At 34.2% G+C, this 25,320-nt stretch overlaps 1 protein-coding gene across 11 annotated transcripts in view; it reads right to left on the bottom strand.

The window, feature by feature from the left end:
• LMBR1 (limb development membrane protein 1) overlaps positions 1-25,320 on the bottom strand; it is a 360,445-nt gene that overhangs the window by 175,948 nt on the left and 159,177 nt on the right. For 10 of the 11 annotated variants that reach the window (XR_005216916.1, XR_005216915.1, XR_005216917.1 and 7 more), the window contains exons 6-9: positions 25,192-25,318; positions 24,643-24,711; positions 23,773-23,837; positions 19,671-19,743 (exon numbers count right to left, since the gene is read on the bottom strand). Coding sequence is in view for 6 of the 11 variants with exons in the window: in XM_037835728.1 (XP_037691656.1) it covers positions 19,671-19,743; positions 23,773-23,837; positions 24,643-24,711; positions 25,192-25,318 (334 nt within the window). In the remaining 5 variants the exon portion in view is untranslated. The remainder of the gene's footprint in view (positions 1-19,670; positions 19,744-23,772; positions 23,838-24,642; positions 24,712-25,191; positions 25,319-25,320) is intronic. The other variant, XM_037835731.1, reaches the window with a different exon arrangement.

The raw sequence follows: 25,320 nt of genomic DNA, 5'->3' as shown, positions 1-25,320 counted from the left end.
CTGTTAAAATGCAACCCAGAAGCCTACATTCTTGAAGATGATTGTATAACTATAGAGCTTATACTGTGTGACCGTGTGATTGTGAAAACTTTGTGGCTCCCACTGCTTTTATCCAGTGTATAGACAGATGAACAGAAAAATGAGGAAAAAGTAAATGAATAATAGGGAGTGATATGGGGTATGGGAGGTATTGGGTGTTCTTTTTTACTTTAACTTTTATTCTTATCCTTTTTTGTGTGTGGTCATGAAAAAAAAATTGATTGTGGTGATGAATGCACAACTATATAATGGTACTAAGAACAACTGATTATATACCATGGAAGACTGTATGGTATGTGAATATATCTCAACAAAACTGAATCTTAAAAAATCTGTTATGAGGTACACAGACAGTCATTATATACTGATTAAGAATAAAACTCAACAAGAACACATACAATTATAAATATACATCAGATCTCCAAAATATATGAAGCAAATATTGACAGAGTTCAAGGGAGAAATAGTTCTATATTAACAGTAGGAAACTTTAATACACCACTTTCAAGAATGGATAGAAGATCTAGACAAAAGATAAATAAGGAAATAGAAGACTTGAACAATACTAGACCTAATAGACATATATAGAACACTTCACCCAATAGTACCAGAGCAGCATTCTTCTCTAATGCAACATGGATCATTCTTCAAGATAGATAGTAACTTAGGTCGCAAAACAAGTCTAAACAAACTTTAAAATACTGATATTATACAAAGTATCTTCTCCCACCACAATGGAATGTAGCTACAAATGAATAACGGAGGGAGAAATGGGAAATTCACAAATATGTGGAAATGAAACAATGTACTCTTTAATAATCAACGGATTAAAAAGGAAACCACAACAGAAATTAGGAAATATGAGGTGAATGAAAATGAAATACCAACTTGCCAAAACTTCTGTGATGCAACAAGAGCAGTGCTAAGAGAGAAATATATTGCTTTAATTGCTCACATTTTAAAGGAGAATGATGTCAAATCAGACAACTAACCTCAAAAATCGAGGAACTAGAAAAAGAAGAGCAAACTAAACCCGAAGTGCAGAAGGAAGGAAATAAAGATTAAGGATGAGGTAAATGAAATATAGAATAAAAAAGCAATAAAGAGAATTTTTTAAAAAGTTGGTTCTTTGACATCTTCTTGACCAAAAGGGGGAAGTGAAAGGAAATGAAATAAGCTTCAGTGGCAGAGAGATTCCAAAAGGAGCCGAGAGGTCACTCTGGTGGGCACTCTTACGCACAATATAGACAATCCTTTCTAAGTTCTAATTAATTTGGGTAGCTGGTGGTAGATACCTGAAACTATCAAACTACAACCCAGAACCCATGAATCCTGAAGATGATTGTATAAAAATGTAGCTTATCAGAGGTGACAATGTGATTGGGAAACCCATATGAACCACACCCCCCTCTGTCTAGTTTATGGATGGATGAGTAGAAAAATAGGGGAAGGAAACAAACAAACAAACAAAGGCACCCAGTGTTCTTTTTTACTTTAATTGCTCTTTTTCACTTTAATTATTATTATTGTTATTTTTGTGTGTGTGGTAATGAAGGTGTCAGGGATTGATTTTGGTAATGAATGCACAACTATGTAATGGTACTATGAACAATCTAATGTACGATTTGCTTAGTATGACTGCATGGTATGTGAATATATCGCAATAAAATGAATAAAAAAAACTTTAGGCATGTAATTAGTAAGTCTTGTACATTTCAAGTACATTATTAAAATAATGAAATATTAACTATAAAGTATTCAATATAATCCTAAAATATATATTTTGAGTGGTATTAAAGATAGTCTGAGTACTCAAAAAAAAAAAAAAAAAAACAATGGTCTGTACACTTAAGGCTTGTGACTTTCCTCAACAAAAAAAGTAAACTAAAAAAAAAAAGTCGGTTCTTTGAAAAAATCAATAAAATTGACAAAGCTCTTGCTAGAATGACAAAGTAAAAGAGAGAAGGGATAGAAATAACTAAAACCAGACATGGAAACAGAGAAATAAAAAGGACCATAATACAATACTATAAACAACTGTATGCCAAATAACTAGATAACCTAATGATTTGGACAAATTACTAGAAATACACAAACTACCTAAACTGACTAAAAAATATAAAGATCTCAACACACCAGTAAGTAGTAAGGAGATTGAATCAGTAATCAAAACCTCCCAACAAAGAAAAGCCCAGGAGTATATGGCTTCACAGGGGAATTTTACCAAGAATTAGCACCAATTCTGCTCAAATTCTTCCAAAAACTCGAAGAGCAGAGAACACTCCCTAATTTATTCTATGAAGCCAACATTACCCTCACACTAAAACCAGATAAAGATACCACAAGAAAACTATAGACCAAAATCTTTTATGATTATAGGTACAAAAATCCTCAACAGAATGCTAGCAAAACAAATCCAACAGCACATTAAAAGAATTATACAACATGACCAAATGGTATTTATCCCTGGTATGCAAGGATGGTTCAACATAAGAAAATCAAATAATGTAATACACCACAATAACAGAATAAAGGGGAAAATACCAAATGACCATCTCAATTGATGCAGAAAAGGAAAATGACATCAGCACCTCTTCTTGATAAAAGCTCTTAGAACACTAGGAATAGAAGGAAAATTCCTCAACATGATAAAGGGCACATACGAAAAGCCCACAGCTAACATCCTACTTAATGGTGAAAGACTGACAGTGTTCCCTCTAAGATGAGGAACAAGACAAGGATGCCCACTGTCACCTCTATTATTCAACATCGTATTGGAAGTTCTTGCCAGAGCAATTAGGCCAGAAAAAGAAACAAAAGGCATCCAAATTGGAAAGGAAGAAGTAAAACTTTCCCTATTTGTAGAAGACATGACCCTATATACAGAACATCCTGAAAAATCCACAAAAAAAAAGCTCGCAGAGCTAATACATTAATTCAGCAAAGTGGCAGGGTACAAGATCAACACTCAAAAATCAGTGGTGTTTGTATACAGAAGCAATGAAATCAAGGGAAAAAAAACTCCATTTACAATAGCAACAAAAAGAATAAAATACCTAAGAATAAACCTAACCAAAGATGTTGTTTTAGTTTGGAAGGCTGCTGCAAGGAGAGACCATAAAATGAGTTGGCTTTTAACAACGGAAATTTATTAGCTTACAAGCTTACAGTTTTCAGGCCATGAAAATGTCCAAATTAAGGTGTCATCAAGGTGATGCTTTCTTCCAGAGACCAGCTGCTGGTAACCCTGGACTCCTCTGTCACACGTCAAGGCACAAGGCAGCATTTGCTGGTCTCTCCCTTCTCTTCTGGGTTTCATTGCTTTCAGCTTCTTGCTTCCATAACTTTCTCTTTTTTCTTCTATATTCATCCCATTTATAAAGGACTCCAGTAAAAGGATTAAAACCTACCCTGGACCAAGCCTTAATTGAAGTAACCTCATCAAAAGGCCCTACTTACAATAGGTTTGCACCCACAGGAATGGATTAGCTTTAAGAACATACTTTTCTGGGATGCATACAGCTTCAAATCACCACAGACATAAAGGACTTGTTCACATAAAACTACAAAACATTGCTAAAAGAATTCAAAGAAGAGCTAAAAAAAATGGAAGGACAGTCTATGTCCATGGATTGGAAAAATAAATGTTGTTAAGGTAGCAATTCTACCCAAAACAATTTTCATATTCAACACAATCTCAATCAAAACTCCAACACCCTTCTTTGCAAAAATTGAAAAGCCAATTGTCAAATTTATACGGAAGGGCAAGGGGTCCCATACAACTAAAGCCATCTTGAAAACGAAGAATGATGTTGGAGGACTCACACTTCCCAGTCTGAAAACTTATTCTAAAGCTAAAGTAATCAAAACAACATGTTACTGGCATAAAGACAGACATTTAGATCAATGTAACAGAATTGAGGGTGCAGAAATACACTCTCATTTTTATGGTCAACTGATTATTTGACAAGAGGGCAAAGACTACTCAGTTGGGAAAGAACAGACTCTTCAACAAACGGTGCTGGGAAAAAATCAGATCTCCATATACACAAAAATGAAGGTGGACTCCTTCCTCACACCATACACAAAAACCAACTCCAAATGGATCAAGACCTAAATGTAAGAACTGGAACTATAAAACTCCTAGAAGAAAACATAGGGAAGCACCTTCAGGACCTTATGCTACACAAAGGTATTTTAGACTTTACAACCAAAGCACAAGCAACAAATAAGTAGAGAAATGGGCTTTCAACAAAATTAAAAACTTTTGTGTGTCAAAGCACTTCATCATGAAAGTAAAATGACTCTACACAATGGGAGAAAATATTTGGAAAACACATCTCCAATGAGGATTTAATATCCAGAATATATAAAGAAATCTTACAACTCAACAACAAAAAGACAATCCAAATCAAAAGTGGGCAAAAGACTTGAAAAGACAGTACTCCAAAGAAGATAGACAACTGGCCAAAAAGCACATTAGGGAAATGCAAGTCCAAATCACAGTATAATACCATTTCACACCACTAGAAAGGCTACTATTAAAAATAATAATAATAATAGGAAAATTATAAGTGTTGGAAAGGATATGGAGACATATGAACTCTCATTCATTGTAGGTGGGAATGTAAAATGGTGCAGGTACTGTGGACATTTTGTCAATTCTTTAGAAAGTTAAGTATAGAATTACCATATGGCCCAGCAATCCCACTTCTACATATAAATGCAAAAGAACTGAAAGCAAGGACTTGAACACATATTTGTACACCAATGCTTCCAGCAGGATTTTCACAAATGCTAAAGGATGGAAGTAACCCCTCATGTCCATCAACAGAAAAAATGAATAAACAAAATGTGGTATATACATACAGTGGAATATTATTCAGCATTAACAAGGAATGAAGTTCTGACTAATATGGCAACATGGATGAACCCTGAAGACTTCAGGTTGAGTGAAATAAGCCAGACATAAAAGGACAAATATTGTATGTTGTCACTGATATGAAATAATTGGAATAAGCAAATTCAAAGAATCAGAATCTAAAATACAGATTACCAGGTGCTGATTTGGGGGTAGGGAATGGGGAGTTAATGCTTAAATTGTGCAGAATTTCTATTTGGGTTGATAACAAAGTTTTGGTAATGATGGTAGCACAACATTGTGAATGTAATTAATACCACTGAATTATATACTTGAATGTGATTAAAAGGGAAGATGTTTGGTTGAATATGTGTTACCAGGGTAAATAAAAAAAAAAAAAACAAATATAGGACTGTACAACAATGAACTCTATTGTAAATTATGATCTATAGTTTATAGCATAATTACAATAATACTGTTGTATCAATTGTAACAAAGATACCATACTATTGCAAAATGTTAGTAATAGGGAAAACTGTGGGGGTATATATGAGAACTCTGTATTTTCTGCATGATTTTTTTGTAAACCTACAACTTCCCTAATAATACATAAATAATCGTTCCCGTTTGACTATCAATTTCTCATTTCTTTGTATCCAAGAGTTCAGTTCTCAGCTTATCTCTTTCCTTTCATATTTTACTATAAGCTGCAGGGAGAAGCCAGGCTCTGTTTTCCATATTTAGTTTGGAAATCTCTTCAGCTAAAGTATCCCAACTCATTGCTTTCAAATTCTGCCTTCCATCTGACACAAGAACTCAATTTTGCCAAATTCTCTGCCAATTTAAAGCAAGAATCACCTTTCTTCCAAGTGGCAATAATGCATGCATCATTTCTGTCTAAGGCCTCATCAGAAGTATCTTTAGAGTCCATATTTCTACCAACAGTCTCTTCAAAGCAATCTAAGCCTCTCCTATCAAGTTCCTCACAATTCTTCTAGAATCTTCCCCTTAACCATTTAAAAAGCTGTTCCAACACGTTTGGTATTTGCCAACTCAGCAGCACCCCACTTTTCTGGTTCCAGTTTGCTAAAGCTGCCATTATGCAAAATACCAGAAATGGATTGGCTTTTATAAAGGGGATTTATGAGGTTAGAAATTTATAGTTCTAAGGCCATAAAAGTGTCCAAACTAAGGCATCAACTGAAGGAAGGCTAGTAGTGTCCGGAACACCTCTGACAGCTGGGAAGGCATGTGGCTGGCATCTGCTGGTCCTCTGCTTCCAGGTTGTGTTTCAAAATGGCTTTCTCCAAAATGTCTCTGGGCTTTTGTCTTCACTCCTGTCTCTCAGCTCCTGTTTATCCTAGCTTCCTTCTCCCAGGGCATTTCTCTCTAAGCATCTGGGGGTCCTCTCTTAGTTTCTCCAGGGCAAACTCTGGGCTTCATTTCGTAGCATCTCTCCAAATGTCTTTCTGTCTGCATGCCCAAGCATCTACAAGCATCAGCTTCTGTGTTGGCTCCTGAGCTCTCGTAAGTACTCCAGTGAACCAATCAAGACCCACCCTGAATGGGCAGGGTTCACAGCTCCATGGAGATAATCCAATCAAAGACATCATCCACAGTTGGGTGAGTCACATCTCCATGGAAACACTCAATCAAAATGTTCTACCCAACAACATTGGGTTAAAAGATCATAGCTCTTCTGGGGTCCATTAAAGTTTCAAACCAGCACAATAAGCAAACAAAGAAAACTAGTGGATCTCCCATGTACACCATGGGGATTCACTCTATTAGACATGCAGTGCCTCCAGAGACCTTTCCTAGATAATCCCATCTCTATATTCTTGGCTTCTGCTCAGATGGCTGAGGGGATCCATGAGTCTTCATACCTAATCTTGTCAAAGAGCTCTCTGTGTAGCTCATAGTCTGACCTTTCAATCCTTCCAAGAGTCTAGCAGAAGGCTGTCCAGTAAAACCCTGGGCTTTCTCTCCATAACACACTTTCCTGACACTGAATCTCCTTATTTTAACATTTTATGCAATCTGAATAGGCTGAGAATTTCTCAAAATCAAGGCCTGGTTCCTTTCTAACATTTCTTCCCTCAATGTACCTCTTTCCTCTCACATTTTATTGTAAGCAGCAAGAATAAGTCAGGCTGCACCTTCAACACTTTGCTTGGAAATCTCAGCTAAATGCCCAAGTCTATTGTTTACAAGTTTGGCTCTCCACATAACTGCAGACCACAACTCAGCTCAGCCTTCTGTCACTATATAACAAGGATCCCCTTTCATCCAGTTTCCAAAAAAAAAAAAGGGGAGGGTCCACACTTCCTTCTGAGCCCTCACCAGTAGTACTTTCAACATTTATATTTCTACCAACACTCCTGTTTATGACAATTTAGGTATTCCCTAAGAAAAAGATGCCTTTACTGAGCTCCTCACTTTCTTCTGAGCTCTCACCAGCAGAGACCTTAACATCAATATTTCTACTAACAGTCTGTCCAAGGCAATCTAGGCTTTTTCTATCATGTCCTCCTCAAAATGCTTCTGGTCTCTACCCATTGCCCAATTCTAAAGCCACTTCCACATTTTTAGGTAAAGTAGGACCCTGTTATGCAATCAGTATCTTCCAAGACCCTTCATATAAGTTGAAAATCATACATAATAGTGAACCCCATTATTTAATAAATATTTCTTATATGAACATATCTATCACAAATTTTTAATAAATAAGGCAAATAAACACTCTTGTAACAATAAGTAAACAAAATCATCATAGAAATAATGTTTTTAAATTTTAATTTTCTCTCACATGCACCCTAGCAGCCTGCACCACCCCAAAGTCTCTCCACCCCCTTTCCCAGAGGAAAAAAATTGGCAGCAGCCAATGGGAGGTCAGGAAGGTGCTTGACATCTGCCAGCAAGGATGGTTTGCCTGGAGATCCTGGCCAGGTCACATTCTACTCCCTCCCCAGTCTCCCCCCCACCAACCTGCCGCTGCCCTACTTCCCAGTTCTATACAGGGCATACATAACAGTGAAACCCATTATTTAATAAGCACTTCTTATACAAACATACCTATTACACATTTTTATAAGGCAAATAAACACTCTAGTAACAATAAGCAAACAAAATTAATCATAGAAATAACTTTTTAAAATTTTAATTCTCTCACTCTGCCTTTATTTTTTTCAATCACCAATCGCATATATCTGAATTCATGTGTGTTGAGTTTGTATAAAACAAGGTCCTACTGTATTTGTTACAGCAACACCACCCCAGTTCCAGGTTCCAAAATTTGTATTAGTTTGCTACTGCTGCTGTAAGAAACTAACAGAAACTTACTGGCTTAAAACCACAAATTATCATCATACAATTCTGGAAGTGAGAAGTCACAGACGTAATGGAAAAATCCATTTCCATGCCTTTTCCAGTTTCTAGAGGCCACCTGCATTCCTTGGCTCACAGACCTTTCCTCGAATCACTCCAACCTCTGCTTCCATTGTCACATCTCCTCTGACTCTCCTGCCTCCCTCTTTCACTTATAACAAACCTTGAGATTACACTGGGCATGACAGATAATACAGGACAATCTTGCTGCCTCAGGAATTTTGATTTTGTCACATCTGCAAAGTCCTTTTGTCCTTGAAAGGTAAAATAATTATAGGTTCTGGGGATAGGAATGTGGATATCTTTGAGGGGCCATTTTTCCATTACCATAAGGACTATTCTTACCTTTTGTTTCTCTATCAAACTAAATCTTCTGTTTTTTAAGTTCTAGGCAGTCTTTTTCTGCATTAATTATATCTTCTTGAAAGTTCTTATTATTTTGGAGGGTAGGTACAAATTCTTTTTTATCTCCCTCATTAATTTTTAACTTCAGAGGGAACCATTTGTTCTAGATGCTCATCTTAGTCTTTCTCACTCAGCTTTAAACAAGTGGTAATTTTTCTTTATCCACTGATCTTGTTCTCTTCACACCTAATCAGGTTAGACTAGTTCTCAACAGTGACAAAGCAGCTAGTAGTGAAAGACATAGCAATTTCTGTCCTTGTGGACTAAGGATGAATGTTATGGATTGAATTGTGCACCCCAAAACTAAACGTTCAAGTTCTAATCTCCAGTCCTGGGAATGTGACTCTATTTGGAAATAGGATCTTTGATGATGTTAATAGTTAAGATGCAGCCAAACTGGATTGGGAGGACCCTAATCCAATATGACTGGTGTCCTTATAAGTAGGAGGAATTTGAACACACACACACACACACAGAGGGGGAGGGAGGGAGAGACAGTCATGTGACAGAGGCAGAGATGGAGTTATGCTGCCACAAGCCAAGGAACACCAAAGGATTGCCAGTAACCATCAGAAGGTAGAAGAGTCATGGAACAGATCTTTTCGTATAGACTTCAAAGGAAGTAATGTCAACTTTGATTTCAGACTTCTAGCCTCCAGAATTGTGAGAGAATAATTTTCTGTTGTTTTAAGCCACCTAGTTTGTGGTACTTTGTTTCGGTAGCCCTAGGAAACTAAAATAGATGAACTAGCCATAAAAATTGACTCAGAAGAAAGGAGCCTCACCTGTTCCAGGGTCTCTCTAGGTACAAGCAACACTTCTTTATCAATGGGAGAGACTTTCAGGAGTATTCAGCCCAACAGTGCAAGGTTCAGCAGAAGCAGACAAACCCTTGCAACAAGAGGGCAAATGCAGCCTCCCTGAGGGCATTCAGAGGTCTGTTATTTTAAGCCTCCTTGGGAAATAACAAAACCCCAGTCTTAAACAGGTTTCAGTTAATCACCTCCCCACTGCATCTCCTCTCTCAGATCTCTCCATCACTAACAAGAGAGAAATCTAATACCCTCTCTGGGAGAAACTGAAGTCTCAAATGCAATGAAATGTTATACAGTGTTTCCAGAACTTGTAAGTTTAATCATTGTACTTGTTAATATATATAATTGATATTATAAGAGAGTAGGGGTAAAGATAGTACAGACATTCGGATATTATGACCCAAAACTACTACAATTTGGCTACAAATTTAGTTTTGAGTTTCTGGCAGTCAAACCAAAAAGGGAAGCAATTAATTTACAGAACTAATGACATTTCCATATAATAAAGAGATTTACAATAAGATAGCTAGCATTAGAAGATTTTCAAGTTTCTTGGAATCAAAGCTTAAACTACAGAATGATAAGTATATTTTACTATTTATCCCAATTCTTTATCAATTATATGATGCGTACACTAGTTAACACACATTCAATCTGTATATCTGTTAATCAGAAATACAATTCCAAACTTCATTTCAGTCCTTATATTTGTAATGAAGTATTATTCCAGTAACCAGCTCAATGCTAGAAAAATACTCTGATGAGTCTTCAAAATTCTTAAAGGAAATGGATAGTAGACTTGGTACTAGTCTTGCTACCAATTTGAAATTAAGTGAAAACACATAAATGACTACCCTGTGGGTATAATGTCTACAAAACTCAATACAAATATCTATACTTCTTAGTGTATGATGTTTCAAAGGAAAACAACTGAAGTGTTATTTCTGAAAAGCTGCTTTTATTTTTAGATAACACAATGCTAGGCACACAATAAACACTGACTGACTTACATAAGAAGATCAAGAATATATTCTGATTGTCCTCAAATGAATCATGCTTTTATTAAATGGCTAGATTCATCTGGAATAACACAATATTCAAGGACATTATCATCCCTTAGTTAGGGCAATATTTCATTACCTAAGTGAGAAGAGTGAGCTTTTTTTAAATGGCCAGAAGGAAACAACGGTTATTATGAAGATTCATAATACACTGCAAACAAATATTGGAATGATAAGTGAATTTAAGTTGCACCAAAAAAATCATCAAAATATCCTGAGGAACTGATTCCTCATTACTTTATTTCAAAACAAATCTAAAATGTTCAGCGTCAGCACTGTCTAGTCGATAAGTCAAATTGGTAGACACAACCTGTTTAAACTAGTCATGAAAAATAAAAAGGGATTCTCCAAGAAAACCACAAAGCAGCTCACTTAAGGTCAATTTAACAGTATTATTCTGTTTTTCTTCCAGCCCCGACATAAGATTTTACTACCTCAAAGGAAATTGTAAGAGTATCTATTTGCATTCCCCCTAGGTGATTGGCAGTTCAACACCAATTAGTTCAAAATTACAGTTACCAGCATGCAATAAAAACAACACCTTTCATCTTTCTTACATAGGTAAGAATACCTGCAGAGCCAATAACTTTGATCAAATAAGTATTTTTGATCCTGCCCCACCCATCTCTTTGGATTCAGGAAAACTAATAGCTGAAGGCAACTTTTCCCAGCTTTATTCTTAAGCTTAAAAACTAGTGTGGTACTGAAAATATTTTGTTTCCAAGATAATAGAATTTCCCAAAGTGCAGCATTTCTTTAATAACAACTGTCCTTATACTTTACACCTTTTCTTAAGACATTTACATGTCTTAAAATACTAATTATTTATTCAGATATTAAAGGACAGATACTAATTATTTAATTTAAAATATAAAATGTATTCTTTAAATCAAATAAATAAATCTCAGTATATAAACAATTAAAAAAACTCAGTATATAAACAACTAAAAAAACTTGAAACAATAAGTTCTCCCTAAACAATTCAGTGCTCTAAATGATTTGATTTCCTAAGCTTAAGTCTCATAATGTATACTATTTGGGAATTCACACCTCTATATAAACAAATTATTTTTTATTTAACTTTTTAATTTAGCATATAACCAAAATAAGGTGATCAGAATATCTGTTACCTAAATAACTTTTTTAAAATTTGATTATACTTAGGACTTTAAATTTAACCAAAGTGATTCTACTACCAAGAATGTGAAGTCACTCAAATACTTTTAATTATTTCTAATCACTCACTTAGGCAAAAATTTTGTTTTCAAAACCCAAGATTCATAATAATTCATACAGAAAATAGTCTTCATTTCCCTAAGCAAATAATACTTACTGTATATTACAGAACCACTGTTCATCAAACAGACTCCAAAAAGCATTTGAAAACTAAAACCTGGACATTTAAATCTTAAATGCATCTATTACGGCATGGACAAACACTTGTTATTATCTACAGAAGAGACAAACAACCCATATAGCCAGATATTTTATTTCTATATTTATTTCATTTTGCAATGTTAATATTTATTAAAATAATAGTTTCTATTTACTTTGGACATATCTACAAAAATTTGACTGAGAATGGACCCAAGAAATATAAGACTTTTGATATCCAATACAAATATGAAAATGCAAACTGTGAAAATGGTCCAAGAAGATGAATGAATTGTAATAAGGAATTTCTCACTATTTCAGTCCCTTGGACCCGAATATTGATATCTTATTAGGAAGAAACCATTAGTACTATCAGTAGAATCAATATTCTTCTCTATTAGCTCAGGAATTTAAGATATTACTAAATGCTTTATCTACCACAATATTGCCAAAGAAGAATCAGTGTCAATACTTTTTGCTACATATTTTCTTGATAAAAGCCGGCATATGATCACTTTCAAGATGTGTAACTAAGTATATTACTTAAATTTGAGATAATATCACCTCAATGTTAAAATCAACAGTAAATATTATTCTTAGAATGACCATTCCTAGAATCTAGAATAACATCTAGAGAAAGTGAAAATGAAAGTTATTTAGGGTACGTAGGATCATTAAGCATTTTACCTGAAAGACATCAAATAATAATGACCAAATTAGCAAATCTTCTTGCCACTGACGAAGAGAAATGCCTCTGATGGGATGGTGCAATACTAAAGCAATCATAAATATGGTCACAAGCCTTCTTGTTCATGAAGTCCCCTGGCAAACTCAGTCTAGTTACAAACATCATGATTCAATGCTTCTGACAGGCCACTGAATACCACAAAAAGTTGTATGTGCTGTTTTTTCAATCATTTTATTGAAGTATTTCAACCTGACACTCAGCAAAAATGAAATAATTACAACTTCTGTGTTCTTAAGAATAAAGAATTAAAACAAGCTTCAATGAAAAAATGGTCCAAAGAAGAAAGACTGGAATCAAGCAAGAAAGAGTTACAGAAAGTGATAGACTAACTTTTCATCATAAAATGAAAATAGTATCTAACAGAGTTGAAATGAATTATTAAGTTCAAAAGGCTACAATATTTTTAATGAATTACATTAAAAGAACAGTGAATGTTTTGAACTTAAGCAACAAAAAATAATTTCTATTCATTACGGTACTTCTAAAGTTACCCAGTACACCCATAGGCTATACATACATGAAAGCTAATAATTTCAATTAATGTTATTGCATTATTTAAACATTTAAACATGTTAATGATATATGCAGTTTCTTAATCCTGAGAAGGAATTAGAAAAAAATTTCTACCCCAATTAATGTAATAGGACTTTCTGTTGAGCTACTCTTCAGGGTTCCTAGAATAGAAATGAATGTTGATTGCTCATATTGCATGGCCATAACAGTAGAGGGGGAAAAAAAATCACCTAATTTTTGCTTTTTCACTAACATCCCAGTCCACATGGTCCTCATGTTCCTTCAATCTAGGCTTGAATTTAGAGGCCTCTTATGGGATATCCTAAATACTCTCTCCATGCAATTCTTTTATCCTGTCACCAAATTTTATGTCCCCTTCCTTTTTCAACTCTATCCTAAAATGACAACTCTGTATCATGCATTTTTTTCATTTATTCATTTATTCATGCAACAAACATTTACTATGTACCCATTATGAGTCTGGCAATATTACAGGATTAAGGGTACAGAAGGGAAGAAAACTAACAAAAATCCCTATCCCTTTGAATTATTTTTTCCAATGTGGAGAGAAAGGCAATAAATAAAAAGTAAAATAGTTAGAATGTCAGGTAGTAGAAAGTCCTAGAGAAAAAAAATAAAGCAGGAAGCAGGGAATAGGAGTGCCAGGGTAGAGTTAGGACTTAACGAAATATTAAATCCATATCCACAATATGGATATGAAAATATGGGAGAGCCTCACAGAGAAGGTGACATTTAAGTAAGACCTGAAAGACAAGAGGCAAAAGGAAAATAAAGTACCATAAAATAAAAAATTGTACCAGACAAATGTTAAACAGCCAAAGATGACTTTATTCAAAGCTATGTGCAATCAGGGAGAGAGAGAGACCAGAAGGTTATTATGAGAGAGACCAGAAGGCTATCTTAATAAAGGAGAGAGAGGGCTCAATTCTGCTGAAGTAGAAGGAAGGAGAGTTTTCAAGGACTGGAGTAAGCTGGTGGGAAAATACTGGAGCGGGAGGCAAGGTATAAGAATTACATGGAGTCACTTTCTGAGTTATCCATTCAGGCCAGGTGGGACAAGTTCTAGCTGGATTCTGAAAGGTTCAAGGTGAAGGAAGTCAGAGGCCTGGAGTCAAGGAGAAGTATGTCTAAAGTTTAGTCCAGCTAAGAAGTTAAGGCAATCTTTGCCAGCAACCTAAACTGTTTTCTGGATCACAGAGTTCAGGTAAAATTCAAAATTTTAGTACAAATACCTTGGGGATTTGGAAGAACAGCAAGGAGGCCGGTATGAGAAGTGAGAAGCCACAGGAGATGGCATCAAGTGGTATATGGGGTAGGGAAGTAGAGTCACTTTAAGGACTTGAACTTTTTTTCAGATTGAAATAGGAAGCCAATGGAGGATTTTAGCAAATAAGTCACAAGATTTGACTTACATTCAAAGGCTCTTTCTCTGTCTTGTACGGGCAAGGGTATGTGTAGGAATGCCAGTTAGAAAACTACAGCAAAAATCTAATCAAGTGGTGATTGTTGTTCAAACCAGGGTAGTGGCAATGGAGGTGGTAAGAAGTGCTTAGATTCTGGATATATTTTGAAGTTAGAGCCAACAGGATTTACTGATGGAATCCATATGGGCATCAAGAAACAAGAGTCCAAGGATTTGGCCTGAGCAATTGGAAGAACAGATTTGCCACTTACAGAGATGGGTAGACTATAACAGAAGCAGAATTCAGGAGTAAGATCTTGAGTTTGATTTTGGAAATGATATGTTTAAGATGCCTATCAGACACCCACATGGAAATGTCTACTAGTTTGGTCAGTAGCATATGAATGGCATTTAAAGCTATGAGAACAGATGCAATAACCAAGGGAAAATAAAAGAGGTTTAAGGGCTGAGGCATGAGGCATTTGGAGTGAAGAAGTTATAGACACCAGGAAAAACACCACAAAGCAGATTGAAAACCAAGTAAAAATACTTCAGAGAGGAAGGAGTGTAAGATGAGGGCTGTGAAGTCACTGGCCAATTTGACAATAGCATTAGGATAGAGGAGCGAAAGTGAACATGAATTCAAAACAAAATGTGAAGTACAGAACTGAAACCAAGAGTATACACAACTTTTGTAAGGAGTTTTGCTATAAAGAAGAGAAACACAATGAGACCTCAAGCTAGAGAAAATATAAGGTTGAGAGAGATTTCTTTACGTTTTTTAACTTTGGGAAAAATTACAGTATGTCTCAATGCTGATGGAAATTATACAATTGGGAAAAAAAACTGACTATGCAAGAGAGAGGGTACTATTGCAGAGTAATGTCCTTGAATAGGTGAGAAGTGATGCAATCCAGTGGACTAGTTGAGGGCTGACTTTAGCCAGGAGCACAGACAATCCATCCAAAGGAGAAAAGGCAGAATATGTGGGGGCAGTTGGAGATAGGTGAGTTAATATGAAGGAAAAAGTCTGTGGAAATTCTCTTATGATTGCTTCTATTTTCTCAAGCAAATAGAAAACAAAGTTATCACCTAAGAGTGAGGATGGTGAAGAAGGCTTGAAGAAAGAGAAGAAGATATAACATAGTTATCCAGGAGAATGGAAAGATAAATTTAAGATAGTGGTCCTAAACTTAAAGTAAGACCAGGGAGTATGCTCACTTAGCTGAACAGGTGTGAGCACAGAGAACACAAAAAGCTGAATATAATCAAGGTTAGGGTTTTGCCAGATTTAAGTAGAATAAAGCAAGAGAAGGAAAAGGGAGCTGACAAGTGTATGCAAGGAACTGACAATAATAATGGCCCAGGAATTTAAATGGTATAAGCAAGTAACGGTACAAAGGGAATGGGTATGGGGGCAGAGGGAACAGTAATAAAAGGTTGTCAAGATAAATAGTGTGTTAAGTCTCAATACTGAAATATTGTAGGATATAGAGTACTAGAGGAAGTCAGCTAGAAAATAAGAAGTGGTAGTTGATGAGTCGGTTGTTCGATTTGGAGATTATGCAAGAACCTCAGTTACCGCTAATGAAAAGGCCTAGGTTATATTCACAGGAGTGAATGACTGAGGTAGGGTAGAAGACTAGATCATTAGAAAGGAATAAGTCAAGGAATCTGGAAGGGTTATCTACGAGGAGACTGAAATCATCAAGAATTATGACAGGAATAGGATCAGACAGAATAACAATGAACAAGGAGCTAAAATCTTCAAGGAAGTAAGAGAAATAGCCTGGAAGATTAGATGACTGGAAAGGGGAGGAGTATTTAGGAAGGAGAAAGAATGTTTGAAAGCAGCAAACGAGAACAAGAGGACACCTACTCAAATCTCCAAGAGTAAAATGAGGGCTACAGGAAAGAACAGAGCCACCACATGAAAGGGTTAAGGGAAGGCAGTGTGAGCTAGGGAGAGCCCAGTTTCTTCAAGCAAGGTGGTGAAAGTTGAGGACACAAGGATTTTGCAGATGGGTCAACTCTCAGTTCCAAATGGTACAAGTAGAAGATGTCAGGACTTGGTTCGGAAAGGTGCAAAATGGGATAAGAAACTGGGATGTATACAGACATATGGGAAAGAAAGTCCAAGGAGTGAGGGACCTATCACAAACAGGGTTAAAGAACAAAATGCATTCATTAATCCCAATGGTCTCAAGGCAGATAATGAAGGGATGGCTATGTGCTGAGGGACAGGAACGAGTGGGAGTCTTGCTAGGATCATGGTGAATCTCAGGTATATATCTTTATTCCTGCCATGATAATGTGGACACCAGGGAAGGGCTACCTTAACCAACTGGTAAGGCACTCTGGGGCTCCCTTCTGTCTCCATGAGCACACAGAACTCCTTTCCTTTTTTCAATTGTTTAAGTGCTGGATAAAATCTTTATAAATTCTTATCCTTTTTTTCTCTTCTTCAGTCTACTAGTCTGCTGCTTTGAAACATAGACATTGTTGCCCAATGTCTAGTGGCTTGGAAGAAGATAATAAATAGAAAAGGGGAGGAGAAAGAATAGAGTGTATACTGATAACAAGATGGAATCTTTAGGTTTGATTAACATTGTAACAGTGTATGGTTTAGCTTTATTAACATATTATATGAAGTAATATTAACAAGATCACAACCTCCCAAATGTTTTAAGCCTCTAGCACCATCAAGTGTCAAAGAGGAGCAATGGAGAAGTCACATTCATACATATCTTCATAAAGCTATACTGGTATTTAAAAAATTGGGCACAAAAATCCAAATCCAGTAATATATAACTAACACAATAAGTCATATTATCCCCTGGAAAAAAGTAATGCTGTTTCCACAATAAAGCATTCCTTGATATTGTTTAACTATCACATTTTTTCAGATAACTGTAAAGTTGAGCTCAGATATAATCAGACATTCCAACACACACAAAGAAAAGTACACTCAATATTTCCTTAGCAAACTACCAGGTTTTTAATATTAAATCACCATGAATTCTGGTGATAAATCAATACCGCAATTTGTATTTTTTTAAAAAAATCATTTACTCCATTATTCTGCAATTCCTTCAATAGCCCCAAGTACAAAACAAAAACAAAAACAAAAAAAAACTCTACTTTGTTTTTCATCACTTAAAATATAAATAATTGTTACAACAAAATAATTTGTGATAATACTAGATTAAATAAAATCCATGGGATGGTTTTTATTACTAACCTTTTATTTATTATACTTTCTTTAAAAGTTGCAAATCATAAAATATATTGATAAATGTACTCTAGTGAAACTCATAATTCCTACTGTATATTAATCAAAATGCCCATTTTGCCATACACATTTATTATATCATAAACACAAATCCTCTAGCCTATTATTTTCCATCTGAAATAGAACACAATGGCTAAGCAGCAACAAACAGAAAAACCATAATTATCCTAACATATCATGAAAGTTTCACTGCAAAGATATTAAGATAACCTACCAAACAGAACTGTCATAAATAGTGCATAGCTTACCAAAATGATATAAAATAAAATTACATTCAGCATTAGCTATCATTCTTGATCGTCTCCAAACACAAACTATCTCTCCTCCACAAATATTTCTAAGTTAGTGATACAGTTTCACTTGGCTTCATTTTATAATACATTTAAGCCTTCTAGCAAATATTTCCTTTTCAACTTCTTTAGATATAATGAACCAGTTTTGAATCTGAGAAGCCTCATGATTTAGGAAAATTTCCTACTGTGGAAGGGGAAGATGGTTTTGTTTTCACTAGAGGCTATTATTCAAATTCTTTAATTCATGAAGTGCTATATTTTACCCTCTCTGTCTCCCAATCTGTAATAAATAGAAATAACATATCAAGCTGAAACATAATGCCACAGAACAGCAAGTAGCTTCATATTTATTCTTTAAAATTCAGACATGTTTATTACACAACAGCATGAGAATCTACATAAGACAAATTTACTAATTTAATGAAATGTTGTAAAGCTGAAATTAAATAGGCTTAAATATTAAAGTTTTAATAAGAAGCAAGATAGATGCATTTCCAGTCTAAATGTTCATATCAAAGTATGTTACTGACAAGAATTCTCTAGAATAAAAACAATCTGAAATTCTTTGTTCTAAGGACAAAGCTATAAAGGTTATCAACACTTTTGTGTTAATTTAAATTTCCTACTTGTAATTGAAGAACATAGGTATATTTCTTCCTACTTTTCAATAATTCATATTTAAAGCAATCTTCCGTTTTATAGCTACCCTTGAATTATAATTTTGAATAGAGTTAGTTATTAATAATCTGATCTTGGTGAGGAATAGTTTCTAATACTTTTGAAGTACTATGTAAGAGAAAAGAGTGAAGTGTGAATATCACTGAAGTAAAATTAAAAGATAATTCACCTAAACTATGTCATTTCTCTGTTACACTCGTTCATAGGTTCTTCATCTGAGGTAAAAAATGATCTCTAATTTAAAAAATTAAACTTTAAAATCTTTTGACATGCTTACTTGGTTAGCAACTGATAATAAACAGCATTCTCAAATAAAAGAGTTCTTAAGCAAAACTTACAGGGTTAAATTTAGCACCTTGGTGCCAAAGAAACACACTATTTTTTAAGTGAAAGATTTCAAAAGAAGGGAAATGAAGTTGGCAGATTGTAGTCAATAAAACAACATGCAAGTCCACAAAACCTTAGTAAATGTAAATCTTAATGCTTAAAATATATTAAGACTCTGTAGTGGAGGTACACTACTCCTTTAGTGGCCAATATCTCAGAAGTGAACTGACTACAGTAAGTTAAAGCTAACTTCAATTAGGGGGAGCAGACCATAACTTTACCAAAAGACCTCTAGTCTTAGGCAAACCTGTCTTCATCTGGGAAGTTCATATTTTACTTTTAAAATCGACCCCTTGCCACACAACACAAGACGTTGTGAGATTTTCTCTCCCTAATAACCTTTCTTCTTTTTTTAAATCAGTTTTATTCTGATCTAAATATGTAATATACATACCATTTATTCGTCTCTGGAGTGCTTCTTCCTCTAGGGTAATAATATAAATTTGTTCATCCAGGTCTTCAAGAATCTAAATTTAAAAATAAAACCATTCAATAATGCAACATCACAAAACTAGTGCCTATGATAATGTTCGAGTTATTTGCCCTATTATTTTGATAACATATTCATTCAATCACTAAGAACCCAAAATAAAAATGCCCAAACTATTCTATTTACAAATTAAGTAAAATTATTTAATATATAATGAAACACATCAAAAGTTAATTATCACAAAATCTACACGAATTTAAATTGGATATTTTTCAAGTTTAAAGGATTAAACTAAAGAACTGTGCAACTCTCTAATGACAACAAAAAGCCTAAGTATGGTTACACCTGTATATGCCCAAGTCAACATATTAGAGCTAGAAGGAATAGGTCATCCAGTCCAACATTTGTTTTCTCATTTATATTTGCCTACATAATGTCTAAAACAAGAATTCCATAACTAAATCACTACCATGCAATATTTTCCATTTACATTATCCTTATATGTTATATATGTTAACACATGAATGTTAAAAACATTCCACAAATATTTAACATAGGTATTATCAAAATCATCCTATAAATAGAATGCCTAAAGAGATGGTATCTTAACTATTAACCAGCCACCATTAAGTCATACAACACTAGTTCAAAACAACAACAAAAAAATACTAATCAATTATCAATTATATGGGATATTACCTGTGCTGTCTTCAAAATTGATAAAACCCAAAATTTGTTTAATTCTAGTTTTGTTAACATAGATATACTTCTGTGAGAAGATTCTAAACATCTTTCTAGCTCTGTGGAAAATCTGAAAGAGGCCCAGAGCTGACATCAATTTTTTGTATCAGTCAAACCCAAACTACTTACTCCCAGCAAAAAATAAATAAATTGTGAAAAGTTGGTAGACAGAAAAAAAGGATGGAAATCTTACATGTATATCCTTTCAGCAATCTGATAGGTATTTTCAGAAAACAGATCCTCAAATCATGCAATGCCTATCAGTTATCAAATTTATATGTTTTATATGAAATTTAAAGAAATCCAGTAATTCCCATTCTTTTGACAAATATTAATGGTCTCCTTATCACTTGGTGAACTAATCACTTGGTATACATGTGATCTGTTAACCCTAATATCTGGAGGGAAAAATAAGTAAATAAGATATAAATTTTAAAATATAAATAATAAACAAACATATATACAAATAATTACAAAGAATGATCACCCTATAAGAAGCAAACAGAATACAGTTCTGGTGGGAAGAAAGAGGGAGGGGAAAACTGCTTTAATCGGCTACCCAGTGAAGGCCTCTCTAAGGAAATAACATTTAAACTGACATTCTAACATGTGTTAGAATGTGTGAAGGTCCTGAGGTGGGAAAAAGCTTGCTACATTGATAGGACTGATGGAATGTAATTTATTAGGGGGAGAGAAATCCAAGGCAGAGGTGGAAAGGTAGGCAGGCACCGTATCTTTGTGGGCCATCAATGCGTCTCATCACTTGCTACCACATTTGGATCAGAATTGACAACTTACACTTTTCCTAAGGCCTAACACCTGCAGAATGATTTTATCTTACTATGCAAATTGTTCAATTATTACTTACACAATAGGCTTGTCTTACATATGAATAAGTTATGATATGAATGTTACAGAGATATACGTTAATGTGTGTTCTATGCTCATTATGTGTCAGGTACTGTGTTAAGTGCTTGCATGTATGGCCTCCCTTGATTTCTACAACAATGCTATGAAGAATAGACTGTTATCATCCCCATTTTATATGCCAAGAAACAAAGGTTTGGCAAAGAGACATTATTGGCCTTCAAAGCCTGTGCTCTTAACCACTATCAGCTACTGGAGACTGAAATATGGGTAAGACATAGTCCTTGACCTCACACAGCTTATATCCTAGCATAGCATGAAAGATAACATGAATTCAAAAAATAATTATAGGATTAAAATAAACTTCACAACTGAGCCCTAAATAAAACGTTACTAAAGTTCAGAGGAAGAAAGAATACTTCCAGTTAGGGAGAAAAAAAAATTGTCAAGTCTTTTTGATGTTAGCGGCATTTGACCTGACTCTTAAAATAGATGGCTTAAATGACAGAAAGGAGAGTAAAAGGATTTTAATCAGAGGAAACAATGAGCAAAACACAAAGGTAGAAAGGTACTAAGTATCCTTAGCAAAAAGTGGATCTATTATGGTAGAAAAATGTAGTGGTCCAGAGTTTAGGCTCTGAAATCAAATTCTCTGAAAAATCAGAGTTTAGGTTTGAACTCTGGCTCCATTACCCACTAGATCTGTGCTCTTGTTCCAAAGAACATCTCTGAACTTCACTTTATTCATTCATAGAATAAGAATACTACCACCTAATTTACAGCTTTGTTATTAGGATTAAATGAAATTATGCGTATAAAATACAGTACTTACAGCAAGCTGAGAGCATATACCCAATAACTCAATAATCATTCTTATTGTTAGGGACAAGAAAAGAAGAGAAGCAAGATATCTAAGCTTTTGAGGATATTGTTAACAACAGACAAAAGTTGGAGAGAAAAATTAGCTCAGGGAGGGGAGATAAATAAGTGATTTGGTGCTATGTATGTTGAGTTTTCAGCTCCATGGGATATTCAACTATAGCAGTTACAATGTACTATAATTTGTTTCCATGTCTTTCACCAGAATTGATGTTAAGAAATGATGTTAGGAGAACAGAGCAGAGCATTAATGGACAGAACTTCTAATATTTCTGTATATTTGGGGACAGGAAATGGAAGTGGAAAAAGAGACAAAAATAAAAACAAAACAAAAAAAAGAATTAGGAAGAAATTATACGAATGCAGCATCACAAAACCTTAAGAGGCAAGTGAATTTCAAGATTTGATAGCATTTGTGTTGTATTTGTGTGTGTGCACATTTATTGTATCAAGTATAAAATTTAAATTCATTTATAAAAGAAGAGATGATGAGATGAGTTTTCATTTATGAAAAAATAATTTTCAAAGCTAAGCAAGCATTTACTAAAAAAATATGTACTCTTGATACTTCCTCAGTTTTTTCCCTTGATGAATCACTTTGATGGGGAAGGACCAACATAGATAGACCCGTAACAATTTAATTAGTATTCCTAGTGAGATACAGATAAAGGGTAACATAATAAATACAGAGGAAAGAGTTAATTATTTTTGCTTAAAGGAGAAGTGAGGCAAGTTTCAAAGAAATGTAGTGAATACAGGTGATACATGAGCTGGGCTTAAGGAGGTTAAGTGGCCAGATTCAGTTTGAGGCATTCCAGGGAGAAAGACCCCAAATATGCCTGAGTATGTTAAAGCATGTAGCCTCTTCTGAGCATAGCAAGTCAGCTGATGAGCCTAGAATTAGGGTCAATGAGGGGGTCGCTAGAAGTAAATTAAATGTGGTTGTGAAAGGTCTTGTAACATATGAATAGTTTAGACTTGGGTTTGCAGTCACAAGGTAACCAAGAAAATAATTTAAGTGATAAATTTCCTAAGTGTAGCTAAAATTATTTTCAGATTATTAAATATTTAGCTTAATAGCTAGAGGTCAAAGAAATTTAGGGTCAAATCCTTAGAACTACTATCAATTGAACATCATTTAAGAATGAAGATTTACTATCTCTGAGTATAAACGGAAAGGGAAATTCAATTAATCAAGATCTATTATACCAGCAAACTTTCAGAAACATAATCACTTTGTAAATCAAAGCATGTGCGTGGTAATTTTTGAAACATAAATTGATTTAACCTTTTGAAATAAGACAGACACCTAAAATACCTGTAAATATTTACAAATTTGTCTTAAAATTTGCTAGAGGAATTTTTAATCTGAGTATGTATAATTAGTATTTTTAAAACAAAAACAAATTTGGTTTCCAAAGATGAAAAAGATTAAAACAAAAATAATAGTAACAACAACAATTTGGATCATAAACCCCCCAAAAAATTCTTGTTACTAAATTAGTTCATAATCAAAAAGAGAATCAAATCCAACTACATTTACTTAATTTAAAAAAATGATTTATAATGAAATACTTACTGTTGGCTTCACTAACAACTGGCCCATTACTGTAAACATACGAGAAAGACCAACTGGTGTACACACTGCAGAAAGATTGCCAACAGAGAAAACTATATTTCAGGGTTAGGATAGATAAACTACTGCTCCATAAAGAATAAGACAAACTCAAAAATTATCATTTTAAGAAAATTCTTGTCTCAAATTTAGATTCTCTCAGCTTTTGTCACAGAGCTCTTCACCTTCACCAATAGAGAAGCAAGATGGGACAGAATTAGGAAATGGGCATTACTATTTTTAGTTAAAGATATGTAGAAGGCTTAATATATTCAAGATTCTAGCAGTTCAATAATAAATATTTTAGTGTAAATTTTTAAAAAACACAAGCAAAGAATAGATTAAACTTCAAGTGGTAACAGAACTGAGAATCAGATAAGAATATTTAACAGTGACTAAAATTTTAAGTCCTTTCAGCCACATTTACCTACTTATATCCCTGAGATATATATACTATGATGCCTCGAGTAAAACAAAAAAAAATTTTAAGTAAAAAACACAAATTCATCAGTTCTACACAAATTCTACAATTACCATTGAAAAGCAGAATCTAGGAGTATGAATAGGTGTCTGTGGGCATGTGTGAGTGTGAGTGTATGTAGGCATGTCTCTTCTACAACCCCATGAAACAGACTTTCTTTAGAGAACACCAAAAGTATCTTATTATTTCAAGGCTTTGGTTTATCAAAATCTATCTTGACCAATAAAAACAGGGTTAACTTCAAAAAAAACCTTCAAGCTGTTAAGAAATCTCATCAGGAAACTTTCCCATAATTTTCTAGTATATGGGACAACTTTATTTTCCTATCAATATTAAGTCAGAAAAATACTTACAGAGAAGTAACAAACATCCCATCAATGAGATACAGGAATATAAATAAGGTAGATAAAACTCCCAGAGATCTAAAAAATATATATAAACATTTTAATAAATCCAAAATCCTATATATTAAGATGTAGACTATATCTTAGTGTATAATAAACATCATCATTGACAATTTCAATCTACTAAACCATATAATTTATTTGAATTCACCGATTCATTTCTAAATTGTATTAAAAAATAGATCTAAAACAGAAGAATAGGAAATAACCCTTCACAAAACTTGTTTGGAGGGAGAAAAAAAAAGCTTCCAGGGAATTTTAAGAATAGAAACAATTAACAAAACAAAACCAAATCTGAAAAGCTGCTTGCACATTTTACATCTATAGTAAACAGGAATATTCATTTTTTTCTTAAACATGTCTAAAGATTTCTTAATTCTATAAATTAATATCAAGGGTTAACTATAAAAAGAATTATTAAAATGTTTTAAATGTGTAATTATATCACAAACTATAGTCCCCATTATAGAAACTAATTTAAACAGATATATCTCATACCATATAAAGATTCCATACTTGCAGCATCATTGTCAATGAGTGCAGAAGCTACCCATACTATTCCAAGAATAAGCAATGCAAGAAGAATAAGCATGACCAGCGTTTCTAAAATTCGGGCTCGAATTCCCT

Source organism: Choloepus didactylus, chromosome 5 (assembly GCF_015220235.1).
Source record: "Choloepus didactylus isolate mChoDid1 chromosome 5, mChoDid1.pri, whole genome shotgun sequence".
In the NCBI taxonomy this organism is placed as follows: Eukaryota; Metazoa; Chordata; class Mammalia; order Pilosa; family Megalonychidae; genus Choloepus; species Choloepus didactylus.
The sequence above is the reverse complement of the archived record's forward strand: the minus strand, read 5'-3'. Positions and strand labels throughout refer to the sequence as shown.